Genomic DNA, 17,666 nt, shown 5'->3' with positions numbered 1-17,666 from the left:
AGCATAAAAACAGATATGAAGACCCAGAACAGAATAGAATACCTGGATATAAAGCCACACAGCTGTGCCCACCTTATTTTTGACAAAGGCACCAAAAACCTACAATGGAGAACAGACAGCCTCTTCAACAAACGCTGCTGGGAAAAGTGGTTATCTGCCTACAGAAAACTGAAAGTAGATCCATGTCTATCACTTTGTACTAGTATTAACTCAAAGTGGATTACGGACCTTAATATCAGTCCTGAAATCTTATAGTTAGTACACGAAAGAGCAGGGAATACTCTGGAAGCAGTAGTCATAGGCAAGGACTTCCTCAGTAAAACTCCAGCAGCCTAGCAATTAAGAGAAACCAAGGACAAATGGGACTACATGAAATTAAAAAGACTCTGCACAACGAAATAAATGGTCTCTAAATTGAAGAGACCACCCACAGAGTGGGAGAAAATATTTGCTGGCTATACATCAGACAAAGGACTGATAACCAGAATATACAGGGAACTCAAAAAACAAAACTCCCCCCAAATCAGTGAACCAATAAAGAAGTGGGCAACTGAACTAAACAGAACTTTTTCAAAGCAAGAAGTCCAAATAGCAACACATGAAAAAAATGCTCACCCTGGCTATAAAGGAAATGCAAATCAAAACCACACTAAGATTCCACCTCACTCCTGTTAGAATAGCTATTATCAAGAACACACACAACAACAAATGTTGGTAAGGCTGCAGAGAAAAGGGAACCCTCATACACTGCTGGTGGGAATGTAAACTAGTACAACCACTTTGGAAAACAATCTGAAGGCTTCTTAAAAAACTAAACATAGATCTGCCCTATGATCCAGCAGTCCCACTCCTAGGGATATACCCAAAGGAATGCAACTCAACGCAGGTTATTCCAAAGGCACCTGCACACCCATGTTTACTGTACCACTATTCACAATAGCCAAGCTATAAAAATAGCCAAGATGTCCCACTACCAACGAATGGATTAAGAAAATGTGGTATTTATACACAATGAAATTTTATTCAGCCACAAAGAAGAATGAATTTTTGTCATTCGCAAATAAATGGATGGAACTGGAGAACATCATCTTAAGTGAAGGTAGCTAGGCTCAGAAGGCCAAAAATCGTATGTTTTCCCTCATATGTGGATTATAGATCTAAAACAAATGCAGTAATATTATTGGACATTGGTCATACACTCAGGGGAGAATGCACATAGGAGGAATAGGGAAAGGGAAGGAAACCTAAAACTTAATGTGGCTGATGTGCCCACTTGTAGGTGAGCAAATATAGCAATCTTATAGTGGCAGAGGCCACTATAGTGAAATAGTGAAGAGGTCTGGTAGAGATGAACCAATGTAGGTTGTAATACACACGTGTATGGAAGTAATGCTAGGAATCTCTCTGTATCGCAAGCTAGCAAAAATGCTATGTCTTTCTTATTATCTCTTATGCTTTCTCTCTAACAAAATTGGAGAACAAGAGGGCAGAACAGGTCCTGCCTGGAAGCATGAGGGGGTCAGGGCAGGCAGAAGGGGGTGGGGGCCAGCGGGGAGAGGTGGCCCAAACAATGTATAGACATATGAATAAATGTAAAAACAGTAAAAAAAATCTGATAGGAATAACTCTCATTAGGAATTTTTAAAAGCAAAAAAAGTCAGTGATGTATCAAAAAAAATAAAATTTGATTAAATATTAAAGCATTGTAGGTAAACAGTAACTGATTATTCAATAAACAAATATTTATTGAAAACCTCTGTGCCAAGAATTGTTCTAGACAATGAGTATACAATGGTTAACAAGATTTGCCTCTCACATACACCTTTTATTCCATTGATACACTGAATTATGATTAACCTAAAGACATCAGGATCACTTTAACCTAAATTTTGTTATTCACAGGTAGAAGATCTTATTTAAGAATACGCAGATGCCAGGGGTGGTGGTGTATACCTATAATCCAGCACATGGGACGCAGAGGCAGGAAGATTGCAAGTTTGAGGAGCCTAGGCTACATAGTGAGTTCCAGGTCAGCCTGGACCACATGTTAAGACCCTATCTCAAAACAAACAAAGAAAAAACACAGGCCAGAATCTCTAACGAAAAACAGTAGCTCATAAGTATATATAGAGCAAGTTACTTTTCAAAAATGTTTAGGTCAACTGAGTATTTAATAAGCAAAAGTGACTGTGGCAAAGGAAGATTTAATACTGAGGACTCTCACATCTTTCTCTTATTATAGGTCTTATATCCAAATGTCACATAACATTTCACCTCAGAAGTCCTGAGCTATTTCAAATTCAGAATACCTAAAACTTAGTAGTGGTACCAACCACTGTTCCAGCCATACTCCACGTTGAGCTCTATACTTAAAAATGTTGTTCTATCAATTCTCCCTTTCTCTTACCTCTCATCCTTTGCAGATGTTGATTCTTTCTTCCCCCAATTTTTATCCAGATAAGTCATTAAGAGTTTCTCCAAATTTCAATTTGTCACTTCTTCTGGGAAGTCTTCCAGTATTTCCACTTAATCATTCAATAAAAATGTATTAAGTGTCTACTTTGAGTAAAATACTGTCCCAGGCTTTTGAATTATAGTAATAAATGAAATGCGCAGCCATTGCCTTCCAATAGCAGATTACTTCACAACACCCGTCACATATAACTGTAATTATACATTTAGTCATCTTTCCTCCTAAGACTAGTATTAAGTACGAGCTAAAACCAATTTAACCATAATTAATTCACAAAATATTAAATGAACCAATAAAACATTAATGAAATGTTAATGTTTACTGAGCACAGATCATGTGACAGGGAGGGTACATAGTCTGTAGCCTAGCTAAACCTAAAAGGTTTCAAATATCAGCTTTAACAGTCTTCTCAAAAGAATAGTTAGGTAAGTCAGATGACTTGGGTTCTAATTCTATCTCTGCAGTTATCCACCTGGCCTCAAGCCAGTCTTTATTTCTGAACCTCATACCTTTCAGTGCAATATTAAAATAATTAAATTAATTATCAGTACAAAAACGTTCACTGTATAAAAAAACAGAACAAGAAACACTTCAAATAATGAATTCGTATACTATAGTAAAACAAAAACTTTAGTGCATTTAAGAAAATGAGAAGCTGGGTACCAGTGGCTCATACCTATAATCCTAGTTACTTGGGAAGCTGAGATCAGGAGGATTATAGGTTAAGGCCAGCCTGGGCAAAAAGTTCACAAGACCCCATCCCAAACAATGGCTGGGCTCAGTGGTGTACACCTATCATCCCAAACTACACAGGAGGCTGAGATCAGGAGAATCATGGTTCCAAGACAGCCTGGGCAAAAAAGTTTGTGAGCTCCCATCTCAACAGGAAAAAGCTGGGCATGGTGGTGTTTGCCTGTCATCCCAGCAATGGCAGAAAATTTTAAATAGGAGGATCACAGTCCAGATTGGCCTGAGCAGAAAGTGAGACCCTATTTTCAAAATAACCACAGCAAAAAGAACTGGAGGTGTGGCCCTGAGTTGAAACTCCAGTACTGCCAAAAAAAGAAAATGCCAGTAAATTTGGCAACATGAATATTCAGTTAAATGAAAAATGTTTTACAAAATAATTTCTTTAGCTCATATCACCAATCACAATTCTTCAGGGCCCAGCAGAAATGAGTAATAACCTGAACCTCTGAAGAGAAAACTAGTCTAAAATCTTGTAGAGATTAGTCTAAAATCTTGTAGAGATATGTAAATCAAGCAATTTCAAGGTTAAATTTTTTTGGCTCCTTAAATCATCAGGAAAACTAAACATACTTTGTATCCAAGATGAAACAGATGATAACCAAAGTTCTGTATTTGGTAATAATCTAAGAAACCCTAGCAGGGAGACAGAAAGAACAGTATGAGGTGGGGTCAATGTCCAATTCTGTGTTCAGCCTTCATAGAGAAGCTGCACTGAGGAAAAGAAACAAATTGATCCCAATGGGGAAGAACCTCTTCTTGCTTTGGACTTGCGAGAGGGCAATCAAACTTCAGGCATAAAAATCTCAAGTGACTACAAAAGCCAACCCAACTAACTAGCCAAGATTCAAATATAAAAGGAAAAATATAGTCAAAATGACTTAAAAATTTTAAATGCTTAATTTCTCAAGGAAGTATATTATTTATTTATTATATGACATATTTATAGCGATGAAACAAAAATTTCAAAAAAATTTTCAACAAATGGCAAGCTTCCTAAGCAATAGTAATCAAAACTGTCATCACAGTTTGAGACTATGGTTCTTCAATTTCTTCCTCCATGTTTTTTAACCTTCAGGGAAATGAGGACATTTTCTTCACTTCTTTCATATGTGACTAATCTTCCTAATCTTCTTCTTGTATTAGTCCAACACATCTTTTAAAATCTTCAAATTAAAGATATAACTAGTAAAAGCCCTCAAAGAGAATACTAAGTAGAAAACATTTCAATTTCCATAACACACATTAACACCTTTGCTTAGAAATAGTAATCAAAATCAACAATGACACAGTCTGACTTAAGGTCTGAAACTAAATATTCACTAGACATTTTATTTCAACTGGAATGAAAGAAGACTTGGAACATTTTTTCATTCCAAAATGCCTACAATGCTGCTTCTAGGTTGCCCTCATCAGCTCCTTCCTGTATCCAAACAGCAACTGACAGCTCAATGTTCATATTCCAGTCAAAATTCTGAATCTCTATTTGTCTGAGAACTCTATTCCTTGATGCATACAAACATTCACTGAGTGTACATAGTAGCCCAAGCAGTATGCTAAGATAAATGAGACATGGATGGTATCTACCTTCAACAAACTCATAATCTAGTAAAGAAAATAACATACTACAGTATGGCTAGGCCTGGCTTACAGCTCATGAGATGATATTGAAATAATAAAGTATTTCAAGAGATAAGCTGACAAGAAGGAAAAGGGCAGTGGGAATCAGGGAAGCAAGGGACTGAGGGTACTGTGACAACAAATGCTATAGGAGTATGAAACATTAAACTTCACTTATTCATACCTTCTAAGCATGTGGGCATAGCTGTAGTGAAAGAATTAAATGCCATGCTATAGAGCTTACATTTTATTCTACTGGTGATGGGGGACAATGAGAGGGACAGGTATCTAGAGGAAAGAAGGCAGGACAGAAAAGTTGGCAAGTGAGGCTGGAGGCTCGGAGAATGAAATTATAGACAGAATATAAACAATTTGTAATATATTCATACCACAGAGTAATGTCTATGGATATACTCCCAACAACCTAGATAAAACTCAAAACCAATGAGAGAAACCATTTGTAAGAAAGAGGCTTACCTCAAGGGAACGCTATTGGATTGGAATGAGAAAAAGCAAGAGGAACTTTTAGAGTAATAAAAATTTCTGTGTCTTGATCTGGATGGTGGTTACATGTGTGAACACACATACAGGCAATCATTCAACTCTATACTTTAGGTGTCAGAGTTACCGTATCTTAGTTATGATGCAATAAAGAAGAAAAATGCATATATAATTGTGGTGGAGCCAGGAGCCAGTGCCTTATACCTGTATCCCTTGCTACTGGGGAGGCTGCGATCAGGAAGATCAGAGTTCAAGGTTAGCTCAGGGAAATAGTTTGCAAAACTATCCATCTCCAAAAGAACCACAGCAAAATGGACTGGAGGTGAGTGCCTGTTTTGCAAACTCAAAGCCCTGAGTTTAAACCTCACTCCCCCCGACCCCTGAAAAAATGTGGAATCTCAAATAAGACAAACCACTGTCATATCAAAAGTAGTATTGAACTTTTAGTAACCAAAACAAAAGTTCTAATAAACATTGTATATTCACCTAGCAAACAAAATCCCTGCAAGACCTTGAAGTACAAGTCTGGCTGTTTCTCCACTTCAAGATGATATACAATCAAGTGTTCTTTATAATAAATGTTATAAAAATAAAGTATTAAAATGTATTTAGAAAGTATAAAAATGAAAAAACTATTAACCAAAAAATAATAACTTTTACAGTAGTATCTATCCATAGGAGGTACTATATAATAAGGAATGAGATGCACTAAACAGAATTCAGAACACTGTACCACTAAACTACCACTAGTATTATTACTATAAGCTAGCAATAAAAGGAAATTTTTGTTTCAAAGTATGCCTAAGTCACTGATTGAGATTACACTATTAACTGCACATTCTCTGCACTGCTCAATCTAGCTATTTAAAAAATAATAATGAAGCCAGGCATAGTAATCCCAGACACTTAGAAGTTGAGAAAGGAAGTTTTTGGTATAAGGCCAGTCTGGGGAAAAGTTGGTAAGACCCTATCTTAAAAACAAACCAGGCATGGTAGCACCACCTGAGGTCCCAGCTACTCAGTGGTCCAAATTTTGGCAATTCAAACATCTGGCTAGGTAAGAGAAAGACTAAATTAATAGCAATTTTATCAATGTATTCTTTTTACTGTTTAGATTCTGAAGCCATATTCACTTACAAGAAACATATTTTTAACATTTCGTAACCTTGCAATTACTGAAAAGCATGCTTTCACATACCAGGCCAAAAATGAAAATACATAATAACAACTTAATTCTTTAAAAGTTTTTTAGAAAGCTAATCAGAATGCTACATTTAAAAAGTTGTTCGGTAGACATATCTACAAGAAAAACATTGAAACAATAGTTTACAATTCTGAACATTACATTAACAGAAAGAAGCCATAACTTGGAGAATTTTAACAGAAATAACAAAATTCATGACTGTGAAGACTGCTCATTATATATCCACCAAGGAGAGCAATGAAGCAATCCAACAAATCTATGGTCCAGTGATAGCTAACCCAAAAAATCACCTTGATTGTCTAACATGTTAGAATAGTTATTAAAAACATATATACTCAGATAACCTCAACACAAAAGAAGAATTTTGTTCCACAATCTGATGGGTGCTTTCCTTTTTTTTTTGCTCCTATCAAATGAAGTGAACCAAATTTTTCAAAAAGTTAAGTCTTCATATTGCAAAATTGTATTAAAACTCTGAAGACTCTGGATTCGAAGGCACATTTTTTTAAAACATAAACTTTATGACACGTAACATTTAACAAAGTAATCTACTTACCTAGATTTTGTCTTATTAACATCTCGCTGCAAAAACAATCTCATCCGAGATTAAATCAAACCTGAAAGAATAAGGGTAAAAACCATCATTTAGTTTTTGGTTTCAGGTATGAATACCTACATCTATAATACACTATTCTTCTAAATTAAGAATTATAAGTCAAATTATTTTCTTGAAAATAATCTGAGAAGTATTTAACACATGAGCATTTTAACTTTCAGGACACTACTGCTAAGCTAATCATCTTTGAGGAACAATGATATATTTGAATGAGAAACTTTAACTTTGTAGTTCTCTTTTAAAAAGTTTCCACAACTTGTTCTATGAATCTTAGTATATGGCTGTAGGAACAGTGTCTGCGGGGAATTGGTTCCAAAACCCTGCAAGGCCATTAAAATCTGCAGCTGTACAAGTCCCTGATATAAAACAGCATAGTCTTTGCATATAATCTACACAGATCCTTCCATGTAATTTAAGTCATCTCTATTACTTACAATGCCTAATACAATGCAAATGGCATGTAAAAAGGTGTTTTATTGTGTTATTTAGGGATTAACATCATGAAAGCACATATCTGAACATGTTTAGTATAGCCACAATTTTTCCCCAAATATTTTCAATCTAAAGTTGGTTAAATTATGGATGCAGAAGCCATGGATAAGGAAGGCTGATTATTTAATAATAAAACATACTTTTAGATCAATGTCTAGCTAATATAATGTTCGTAACAAAAAATACATCAAAAAGTCTGAAGATACAGTATGGAATGGCATAAAAGAACATGCTAGTAATAACCATGGTAATAGCTAGCACTGATAAGTACTTACAAAATGTTAACTACCACTATTCTAGAGAACAGCATGTTTTCATATTCTCTTCTTCAATTTAACCTTCAGTGTACTACAGGACTTCTCCAACAAGTCACTGAAAACACACTTGCCAAAAATCTTACTCCTACTCTACCACATTTTGCAAATTCTGAAAACTTGAGTCTCACCCTCAAAATCTACATTTCTCTTTCCACTATCTGAATTCAGCCTGTTATTCTGAATTCTCTATTCTCAAAAAATGGTACCCACCATACTTATTTCTTAACTAGTTTGCTATAACTGTTCTATTTCCAAACTTATTAGCATCTCAAATCTGTCCTTCCCAGAGCTATGATTTATTTACAACGGTTATCCTGAACACATACACCACTACTTTCTCATCCCTGCATGTCTGTAGCACACTAAACCTTTCCAAATCTCAGGCTTTCAGGCCTTTTCACACAGTGAGCTTTTATAAACATCTACCTACAGCTACCTTCCACCTCCCTTTAACTTTGCTAGTATCTTTTTACTAGTTTTTCAATACTAACTCAGTCTCACTAGTAGAGCCTTCCTTAATTCCTTGAGCTGTATAAAATTGTGTTTCTTAATCACTGTAGCAACTAGTGAAAGCTCTGCAATCTGAAATGGTGAATCCTTTCTGTTTACTTGCTTATGGACACTGAGGACTAGATTTCACGTCTTCAGTACTCTAACTGGCTGGCACATACTAAATGTGGGCTGAATTAAGAGATTAAAATTTATGTGTTATACCCCAAAATGTATTCAGAATATAGAAAGCAAGCAAGTAAAATTCAGGCTAATAAATTTAATTCACATCTTCAAGGACTGAAGAAAAAATTATCACTTCTGGATACAGTAACATTACTTTATGAAATAACTACATCTATGTAAAAATTCAACTTACAACTATCAGTCCAGTGCCATCTTCTATTTAGTGAGCTAGTTAATTGATTATCAGTACCAAGAGTTTGGTTCTAAGTATTTCCAACACTACAGAAAAAAAAAAAAAGTTTGTGAACCAGAAACCCTGCTTAAGTATGAGCCTTAAGCAGAAGAGGGTTGTAGAGGAAGGACAAATATAGTTTTGGCAGTAATATCAGTAATTAGAAAAGTGGTCTTCAAATTTTAGTGTGCTTGCTTTACAGATTGTTAGGTTCCATTCTAGAGTTTTTATTTTTGTGGGTCGACACTGGAGCCTGCAAATTTGCATTTCTACTAAGTCCCTAAGGTAATGCATATGCTATTTGAGGGACAACACACTAAGTATCAGACTTAAAATTTTCTGCAGTGTCTAGAAAAGGTCAGAATATTCAGCCTAACAAGGTCATCAACTTCCACTTACCCAGAACTGGACACTGAAACCTGTTACAAACTAAACTATACATCAAAGTAAGAGCATTAAAATTCCCACCAAAGATACCCACACCCTAATCCCTGGAACCTATGTATATTACTTCATATGGAGGGAAGAGGTCCTTTGCAAACATGATTAAGAAATTTGACACAGAGATTACCCTGGATTATCAGGGCAGGCTCTACGTGCAATCACAAGTAACCTTTTAAGAAGACAACAGGGGAAATTTAACTACACACAGAAGAAAACACAATGAGGAAGCAAAAGCATGAAGATATGAAAATGCTGGCCTTGAAGACTAGAAGGACATGGCCACTAGGATCAGGAAGAGGTCAGGAATGGGTATTCCTCTAGAGCCTCCAGAAGGATAGCTGTGCCAAACACCTTGTTTTGGCCCTCTAACAATGATTTCAGACTTCTGGACTGCAGAACTGAAGAGAATAAATTTCAGTGGTTCAAATACCACAATCTGGCAATCTGCTATAGCAGCTACAGGAAAACTAAAAACCTGAAAACAGCAAGTTCTCAAGAAAATGAATTAGAAGCACCTTTACATAAAAAGGTACGATAAAGTGAACTGTATTCCTCCCTCCAAAATTCATATATTGAAGCCCTAAACCTGAACTTAACCATATATTAAGGAAGCAAATAAATTAGATGAAGTGACAAGGACAGGTCATAATCCAGTGTGACAGGTATCACTGTAAGAAGAAACCAGGCAAGCCTACACAAAGGAAAGGCGATCTGCAAGGAGAGAGGCCTCAAAAGAAACAAACCCAAACACTGATCTGGAACATCCAGCCTCCAAAACTGTGAATGAACAAATTTCTGTTGTTTAAGCCACTCACTCTGTGGTATTTTGTTATGGCAGCCTGTGCACATTAGCGCACATAAAAGGATATATATGGCTATACAACAATGTAAATGTACTTAACTGTACACTTAAAATGGTAAATTTATGCTATGTACATTTAGTACAATAAAAAAATAAAAGTACATACAAATACCACATACATATAAAATAACTTTAGCAGTTTAACTTTTTAATCTTGCTCTGTGTGGGTTATACCTTAAAAATCTGAAAAACTTTTAACTGCATTTGTTCACCAAAATTCAAACCAGCACATTTAGAACTTTTTATTTATTTTAATTAAATAATAACTGTATGTATATATGTGTGTATACATATATATCTCTATAGATATAGACATATTTGGCATAAATGTGGTATTTTGATATGGGTTTACTCCATGGGATAATTAAGTTACACTAACAAATTCATCACAACACAAGCATTTTTTGTGGTGAAACATTTAAAATCTACTCTTTACAATATTAAAATATGCAACACATTTTATTTGCTACTGTCACCATTCTGTGTAGCTGATCATAAAAGCTCTTTTCTTCTAAGACACCTTATACTCTTATCATCTATCTCTTTTGCTCATTCACTCTTCATTCCCACCTAGCCTGAGGAAACACTCTCCACTCTCTACTTCTGTCCTCATGTAAGTGAGGTCATGTGACATTTGTCTCTTGTGCTGGCTCATTTCACTGAATATATAGGTTCATCAATATTGTCCCTGGTGACACAATTTTCTTTTTTTTAAAAGGCTGAACACTAGTTCACTGTGTATGTACACATTTTCTTTACCCATTCATCTGGAGACAGACAGTTGAGTTGCTTCTGTATCTTGGCTATTGTGAATAATGCTACAATGAACATGACAGTACAGATATCTCTTAGGCATACTGATTCCAATTTACTTCTACATCCAGAAGTGAAATTACGGGATCATATTGGTAATTCTATTCCACATTGTTTTCCATAACAGCGCTATTAATTTTCACTCCCACCAATAGTGCACAAGGATTCCCTTCTCTACACACCCTTACCAACACCTGTTATTTTTCACCTTTTTGAGAATAGCAAAAAGAGGTATTTTTTTAAAAAGGAATTTACAAGGAAGTTTGCAAGAAAGTCCACATGTAAGAAGTACAGTATAACTGGGGTATTATTTTGGTAAGCACTCATAAAGGGATACAGAAAAGAGGAAAACACTTAAAAGTAGTACAGCTAGTTTTCCTCAGCAAGACTTTAAGAGAAGACTTGAATACTAAAATGTTAAATATATCCTCCCTGAAACTTATAACTACAGTCTAATCATGAGAAAAACATCATTCCAACAGAAAATCCTACAATTTATCTGACCAATATGTCTCAAAATTGTTAAGGTCATCAAAATAAAGTCACAAGGAGTCTAAGGAGAACTAACAACTAAATGTAATGTGCTATCATGGAACAGAAAAAGAATACAAGATACACTAAGGAAATCTGAATAAACTATGGTCTTTGGCTAATAATGTGACAATGTTGGTTCGTTAATTTTAACAAATACATCATAAAAATGTAAGATATTAGTATAGGGGAAATGGAGGAGAGGGACTATGAGAACAGTGTGCTACACTCAAATTTTCTATAGATCTAAACCTTTAAAAAGTCTATTGATTTCCATATATATATATATATATATATATATATAAAAGATAAACATTTATATATATATATAAAAGATAAACATTTATATATATATATACATATATATATATACATATATATATATATAAAAGATAAACATTTTAGAAAATGGGGAACTAATGTTTCAGAAAAACCTTCAGAATTAAATTCAGAAGTTCAGATACATATGAAAAATATACAAGGTACATCACAAGTATATAACAAATTATCTTTTCCAGCCACAGTAGAATGAAACTAAAAACCAACACCAAAAGAAAGCAGAAAATATGTGGAAATTAAACACCTCACTCTTTCATTTAAAAAAAACATTGGGGAGGGAGAAAGATTTGAGAAGGATCTCATCATGAATCCCAGATTGGCCTTGAACTCACTATCTTCCCTGCCTCCAACTCCTGAGTCCTGGGATTACAGTCATGTACCACCAGCTGTGGCCAAACAACTCATTCTTAACCAACTAGTTGGGTTAAAGAAATAATCAGGAAATTTGGAAATCTATGGGTACAAACGAAAATGAAACACAATACACTAAAGTTCATAAGATATAGCGAAAGCATTACCAGGAGGGAAGTTTGCAGCCATAAAAGCTTACATTAAAAAAGGGGACATTTCAAATCAACAACCTAACTCTACATCTCTAAGAACTAGAAAAAGAACAAACTAAACCAAAGTTAGCAGAGGGAAAGAAATGGTAAGAGATTAAAGCAGAGATAAACAAGAAAGGATCAGCAAAAATGACAAACTCAGGTAGACTAAGAAAAGCAGAAAGAAGACTCAACTAAAATCAAAAGTGACAGTGGAAACATTGCAAATAATGCCGAAAGGACTAAAAGAAAATGCTGTGAACAAGTATACATCAAGAAGTTGGAAAACTGAGAAGAAATGGACTTATTCCTAAAAATATAATTCCCAAAACAGTCACAAAAAATAACTCTCAACAATCTCTAACTAGTAAAAGGAGATTGGATAGGAATCAAAAACTTCCTAAGAAAAGTCCAGGACTAGATGGCTTCTCTGGAGAATTCTATCAAACATTTTAAGAAGAATTAACACTAATCATCCTCAAATTCTTCCAAAGAATTAAAGAGGAGGAAATAGTTCAAATGTACGCAATGAGATTAGTATGATCCTGATACTAAAGTCAGACAATGACTCAGAAGAAAGAAAACTACAGTTGATGAACAACATAAAAATCATTAAAAAAAAAAAAGTACTAGCAAAACAAATCCAACAGCATATTAAAAGGATTGCACACTATGACCAAGTAGGTTTCATTCCTGGAATGCAAGGATAGTACAACATAAGAAACCAATCAACATAATTAACCACATTAGCAAAATGAAGGGAAAAAAATCACATCACTATCTCAGATGATGCACAAAAACCATCTAACAAAATCCAACAGTACATCACAAAAACATCCAACAACTAACCCATTTCAACATAATAAAAGCCATACATGAAAAGGCCACAGGTAACTATGACAGAGCACTTGCCTAGCAAGTACAGGGCCTCGAGTTCAAAAAACAGTACCATGGGGGAAAAAAAATACAAGGGCCTCATACAGTAACAGATATTAGTCACTCTCCTGCCTAAAAATATATATGGAATCAGAGTTTTCAGATGGTAGACATCAGACAACTACTGATGGTGAACCTAAAAGAAGAGAAATAAATAAGAATGATGTAAACCTATTGCATGGAGAAAGTATACACCCCTGCCTATAGAAAAGAGACCAAGGCAGAATGTAGTAGTAGTCTCTCTGATGCGAAGCAACTGAGCTAGAAATCCAAAGAAGTCAAGACAGCCCAAGCTCTCAGGACAAAAGACAACTAAATAAAGAGAGAACACCTTCAAGTATGAAGCAGCATGATTATTAGGGCATCACTACATGGAAACTACTCACACCTAAGAGTCACCCAAAAGTATGAAAGGGAATATTGTCCCAGACTCACACAAAGCCAGACATAGTATCTGTTCCCTTCAGAGTAGAAAGCCTCCTAATTCAGATAGCACTGGTTACAAAGAGATCTTGCCTCAGTAGGGCACACAGTAACCCTAAACTATATGCTGTTTAAAAAACAAACTCAAAAGAAGAATGTGGTAGAGGAGGGAGAAATTACAAAGTGACACCAGGAAACTACGGAGGGTGATTAATACATGTCATCTTGTTTGTGGTTATGGCTTCCTGGGTACATATATATTGTCAAAACTTGTCAAATTGTATAGTCAGCCCTCTATGGGCTCTGCATCTATAAACTCCACCAACCATGGAATGAAACCTTCAGGGGAAGAAAGTTACATCTATACTGAACATGTGGGCTTTTTCTTGTCATTATGCCCTAAACAATAGAGTACAACACCTATTTACATAGCATTTACCTTGTATTAGGTATTGCAAGTTATCTAGAGATGATTTAAAGTATACAGGAGGATAGGCATCATTATATGCAAATACTATGCAATTTTATATAAGGGACTTGAGCATTATTACAGTTTGGTATCCCTGAAGTCCTGGAACAACCCTCTCTCCATGGATAACAAGAGATTGCTATATCCTTAAAAGTGCAGGCTTCACTGCATGTCGAATATACCTCAATAAATCTGTTCTTAACATCTTCAAAAACAGTAAAATAACCCAATTACAAAATAAGCAGATTTGAAGCAGTGCCTTCCCAACAAACTGTGAATGATGAATGAATGTATGAAGAGATGCTTGATATCATTTGTCACTAGGAGATATCACTACAAAACTGTAAAAGTGGTTAAAATAATTAAGACCAACCATGATCAGTATTGGTGAAGAAGTGGACAGATGAAATAGCAAAACAATTATGCTGAGTGAAAAAAATCCAGGCAAAGAATACATACTGCATGGCTGCATTTATATAAAATTCTTGAATATACAAACTACCTAATAAATAACAAAAGGCAGGTCATTGCCTGGGCACAGGGAGGAGGAGGATTCCCAAGAAACACAGGAGATTTCTGAAAGTAAAGGACATGTTCCTTATCTTGATTGTGGTGATGTGTTCATGACAGTATACGGTTGCCATTATCTGTTTACATTGTACAACTTAAATGTGTGACTTATGTGTCAATTATACTTCTATAATTTAAAAAATTCACAACATGCAAACAATAAATTTAAAGAAAAATTCAAATCATAAATTGAGAAAGTTAGAATGATAATTAGCATAAAAAGATCATTGCTATTTATAACCAAAAGAGTAAAGATACAAATGGATCATGTCTCAACAGTTGGTAATTTACCAACATCTACCTACAATTGGTAATTCCATGCATTGATAATGCTTCCAAAATCTCATCAGACATATTTTATTCCTTTTTGAACCAAAGGCCTTCTACACACAAGCTACACAAGCACCCTACTATTTAAGCCACACATGCCCAGCCCTTTTTGTTTTATATTTTGCTTTTGAGATAGTATCTTACTAACTTTGCCCAGGCTAGCCTCAAACTCACAATCCTCCTGAACCTGCCTCCCAAGTAGTTTGGATTACAGACACAAACCACCACATCCAGCTACATCAGACATACTTCATAAAAATGCAGCAAAGAGTAATTTGGACTATCAGACAGATATATACATATATATATATCTACACGCAAACATAATTTCTACTGAAGTAAAAGATGAGAACACACATTGAAAATTATTCTAATTTTACAGGTTGAATAAAGACAACACAATTACAAAAGTAGCCCCAACTGTGCATCCACAACTTAGTAATTCCATTACCCACTACTTAGTAATGGAAGTCTGTAGTTTCTCCCATCCAGGGGTAGTCTTCCCCAACCAACCCTTTCATTCTGGGATTAACTTTATAAGGAACACCAATAGAATGCCAGTAGTGTCAGTTGGTCAGTTCTGAGCCTAGGCCTCAAAAGACTTCTTTGCCTGTTTCTGATTTCTCTCAGAATCCTGCCAGGACCATGAAAACAAACTCTTTAATCTTCGGGGGGATGAGAGGATATCTCAGATGTTCCACCTCATTCTAGCCCAGTCTACAAGTCAACCAACTCCCAAAGGCAAAAACCCAGCCAAGAGCAGCAGAGGCACCTTCTTGACCTGCTGCTAAATGCAGACTAATAAGTAAGCCAGGCCAAAACCAGACACACTACCTTGCTGACTCACAGACTTGTTCTAATACCACTTACTGCTTTAAAACAACTTTCAGAGTAATCTGTTACAAAGTAATAGCTGAGTAAGTAGGACTAAACTAACAATATCTAAACAATACCATAATTCACATTTTCTTATCCTTAGAGTTATTTTAGAATAACATTATGTAGGTGTCTCAATTTTTGAAGACAAAGGGAAAAAGAAACGAAAAAAACCTCCTATTCTTTAGCCATAAATCTACGAAATATTTTGTTATGTTTTACAAACTCAAGGGATATATATGAATTGACAAAATCATTTTTGCAAGTAATGTCACCACTATAATTTTTATGTGAAATTTTATTTCCAGAGAGCTTGACAAAATCAAATCATACACTAAAAATCTATGAAAACTGTTCTAAATCAGTCTCCTATTCTGCCCATCATTCCCTCTGTCTTTGTTAATGGAATCCTGATTTTCCTGTGGGAAGATATTTGTACTCAACTATCAAAATGACACCAGTCCTAGGCCCCTGAGTAGAGAGATAAATGACTCTCAGGCTGATCAGAGCACCCTGTCCTCCTTGCCATAGTAATTTTGTTTACAGATGGGAATCTAGCCCAACGTGGAAGATTTGAAATTCCTCCAAGGAAAAACTACTGGATAAAGTATTACTTTCTTTAGCCAGAACAACAGTTATGAGATGATGTAGTCAGAGTAGCCAGTGGCTATCTTTGCCACTTCATCAAGAGAACATATTTAAGAATGAAGCCATCACAGAAGAAATGCAGGTCAAGAGATAAGTGACATCATCCAAATGTTATCATGTGCATCTATCAATCTAAACATGCCTGCAATAACTGCAATGGGAGAATAGGTAATCTTCACCAACACTCCCACCAAGATCCACTATGGTTTCTGAATGAAATAATAAAAACCATCTATTTGAAGGCAACCAAAAGCCAACACAACAATAACCGACCAAGGCAAAATTCTAAGAAAATGGAAATCTACAGATGTGAATCCAGAATATGAAAATGCTTCTGCCTTAGGGTTGTTTGCCAATACAGTAAATCTAGACCGTATGCATGTGCAAGACTATACACATACCCAGAAAAGACCTGAGAAGGCCCCGAAATGCCCACCTCTGCCTAACTATGAGGCTCTACTTAAGCAGGAAGTGAAGAGTAAAGAGAGTTGTAAATTTTCAGGCTGAGTGCTAAAGGTGTTATACAGAACTTCAATAAAACCTGGGAAATTCATTGGTCCCAGGCCCTTAAGGAAATCTCTGTCCAACCACTAGATGACCACTAAGCTAACTGGGTAGAGAAATTTCTATGGACACACACACACACACACACACACACATATACACACACACTGATTTTATAGAATCAATTCAGAAAATCACTAAAACAAACAACAAACATTGGTCAGGAAGGGGGGATATAATTATCAAAGTTGCCACATTACTTACAACATGGTTTTCAACCAAAAATTACAAGACATTAAAAAAACACACATAAGAAAATACGAGTCATACACATGGAAAGAAAAAAGGAGTCAACAGAAAATGTCCTTAGGAAATTCAGACATGGACCTTAACTAGATAAAGTTCTATAACTCAGTTTTTAAAAGTACATTCAAAGAAATAAAGGCAACTCATGTATAGGGAACTAAAGAAAAGTATGAGATTGATAACTCAAAAATAGAGA

General features: G+C 35.4%; 1 protein-coding gene across 14 annotated transcripts in view; it reads right to left on the bottom strand.

The window, feature by feature from the left end:
• Nucleotides 1-17,666, bottom strand: part of Znf644 (zinc finger protein 644) — a 99,405-nt gene that overhangs the window by 64,686 nt on the left and 17,053 nt on the right. For 12 of the 14 annotated variants that reach the window (XM_074076502.1, XM_074076516.1, XM_074076499.1 and 9 more), the window contains one exon: nt 7,102-7,162. The exons of 1 other annotated variant lie outside the window; for it this stretch is intronic. In XM_074076502.1, coding sequence (XP_073932603.1) covers nt 7,102-7,145 — 44 coding nt within the window. In that variant the 5' untranslated portion in view covers nt 7,146-7,162. Of the gene's footprint in view, nt 1-2,407; nt 2,526-7,101; nt 7,163-17,666 lie in introns of those variants that run through there. One more of the 14 variants, XM_074076510.1, reaches the window with a different exon arrangement.

Source organism: Castor canadensis, chromosome 6 (assembly GCF_047511655.1).
Source record: "Castor canadensis chromosome 6, mCasCan1.hap1v2, whole genome shotgun sequence".
Lineage (NCBI taxonomy): Eukaryota > Metazoa > Chordata > Mammalia > Rodentia > Castoridae > Castor > Castor canadensis.
The sequence above is the reverse complement of the archived record's forward strand: the minus strand, read 5'-3'. Positions and strand labels throughout refer to the sequence as shown.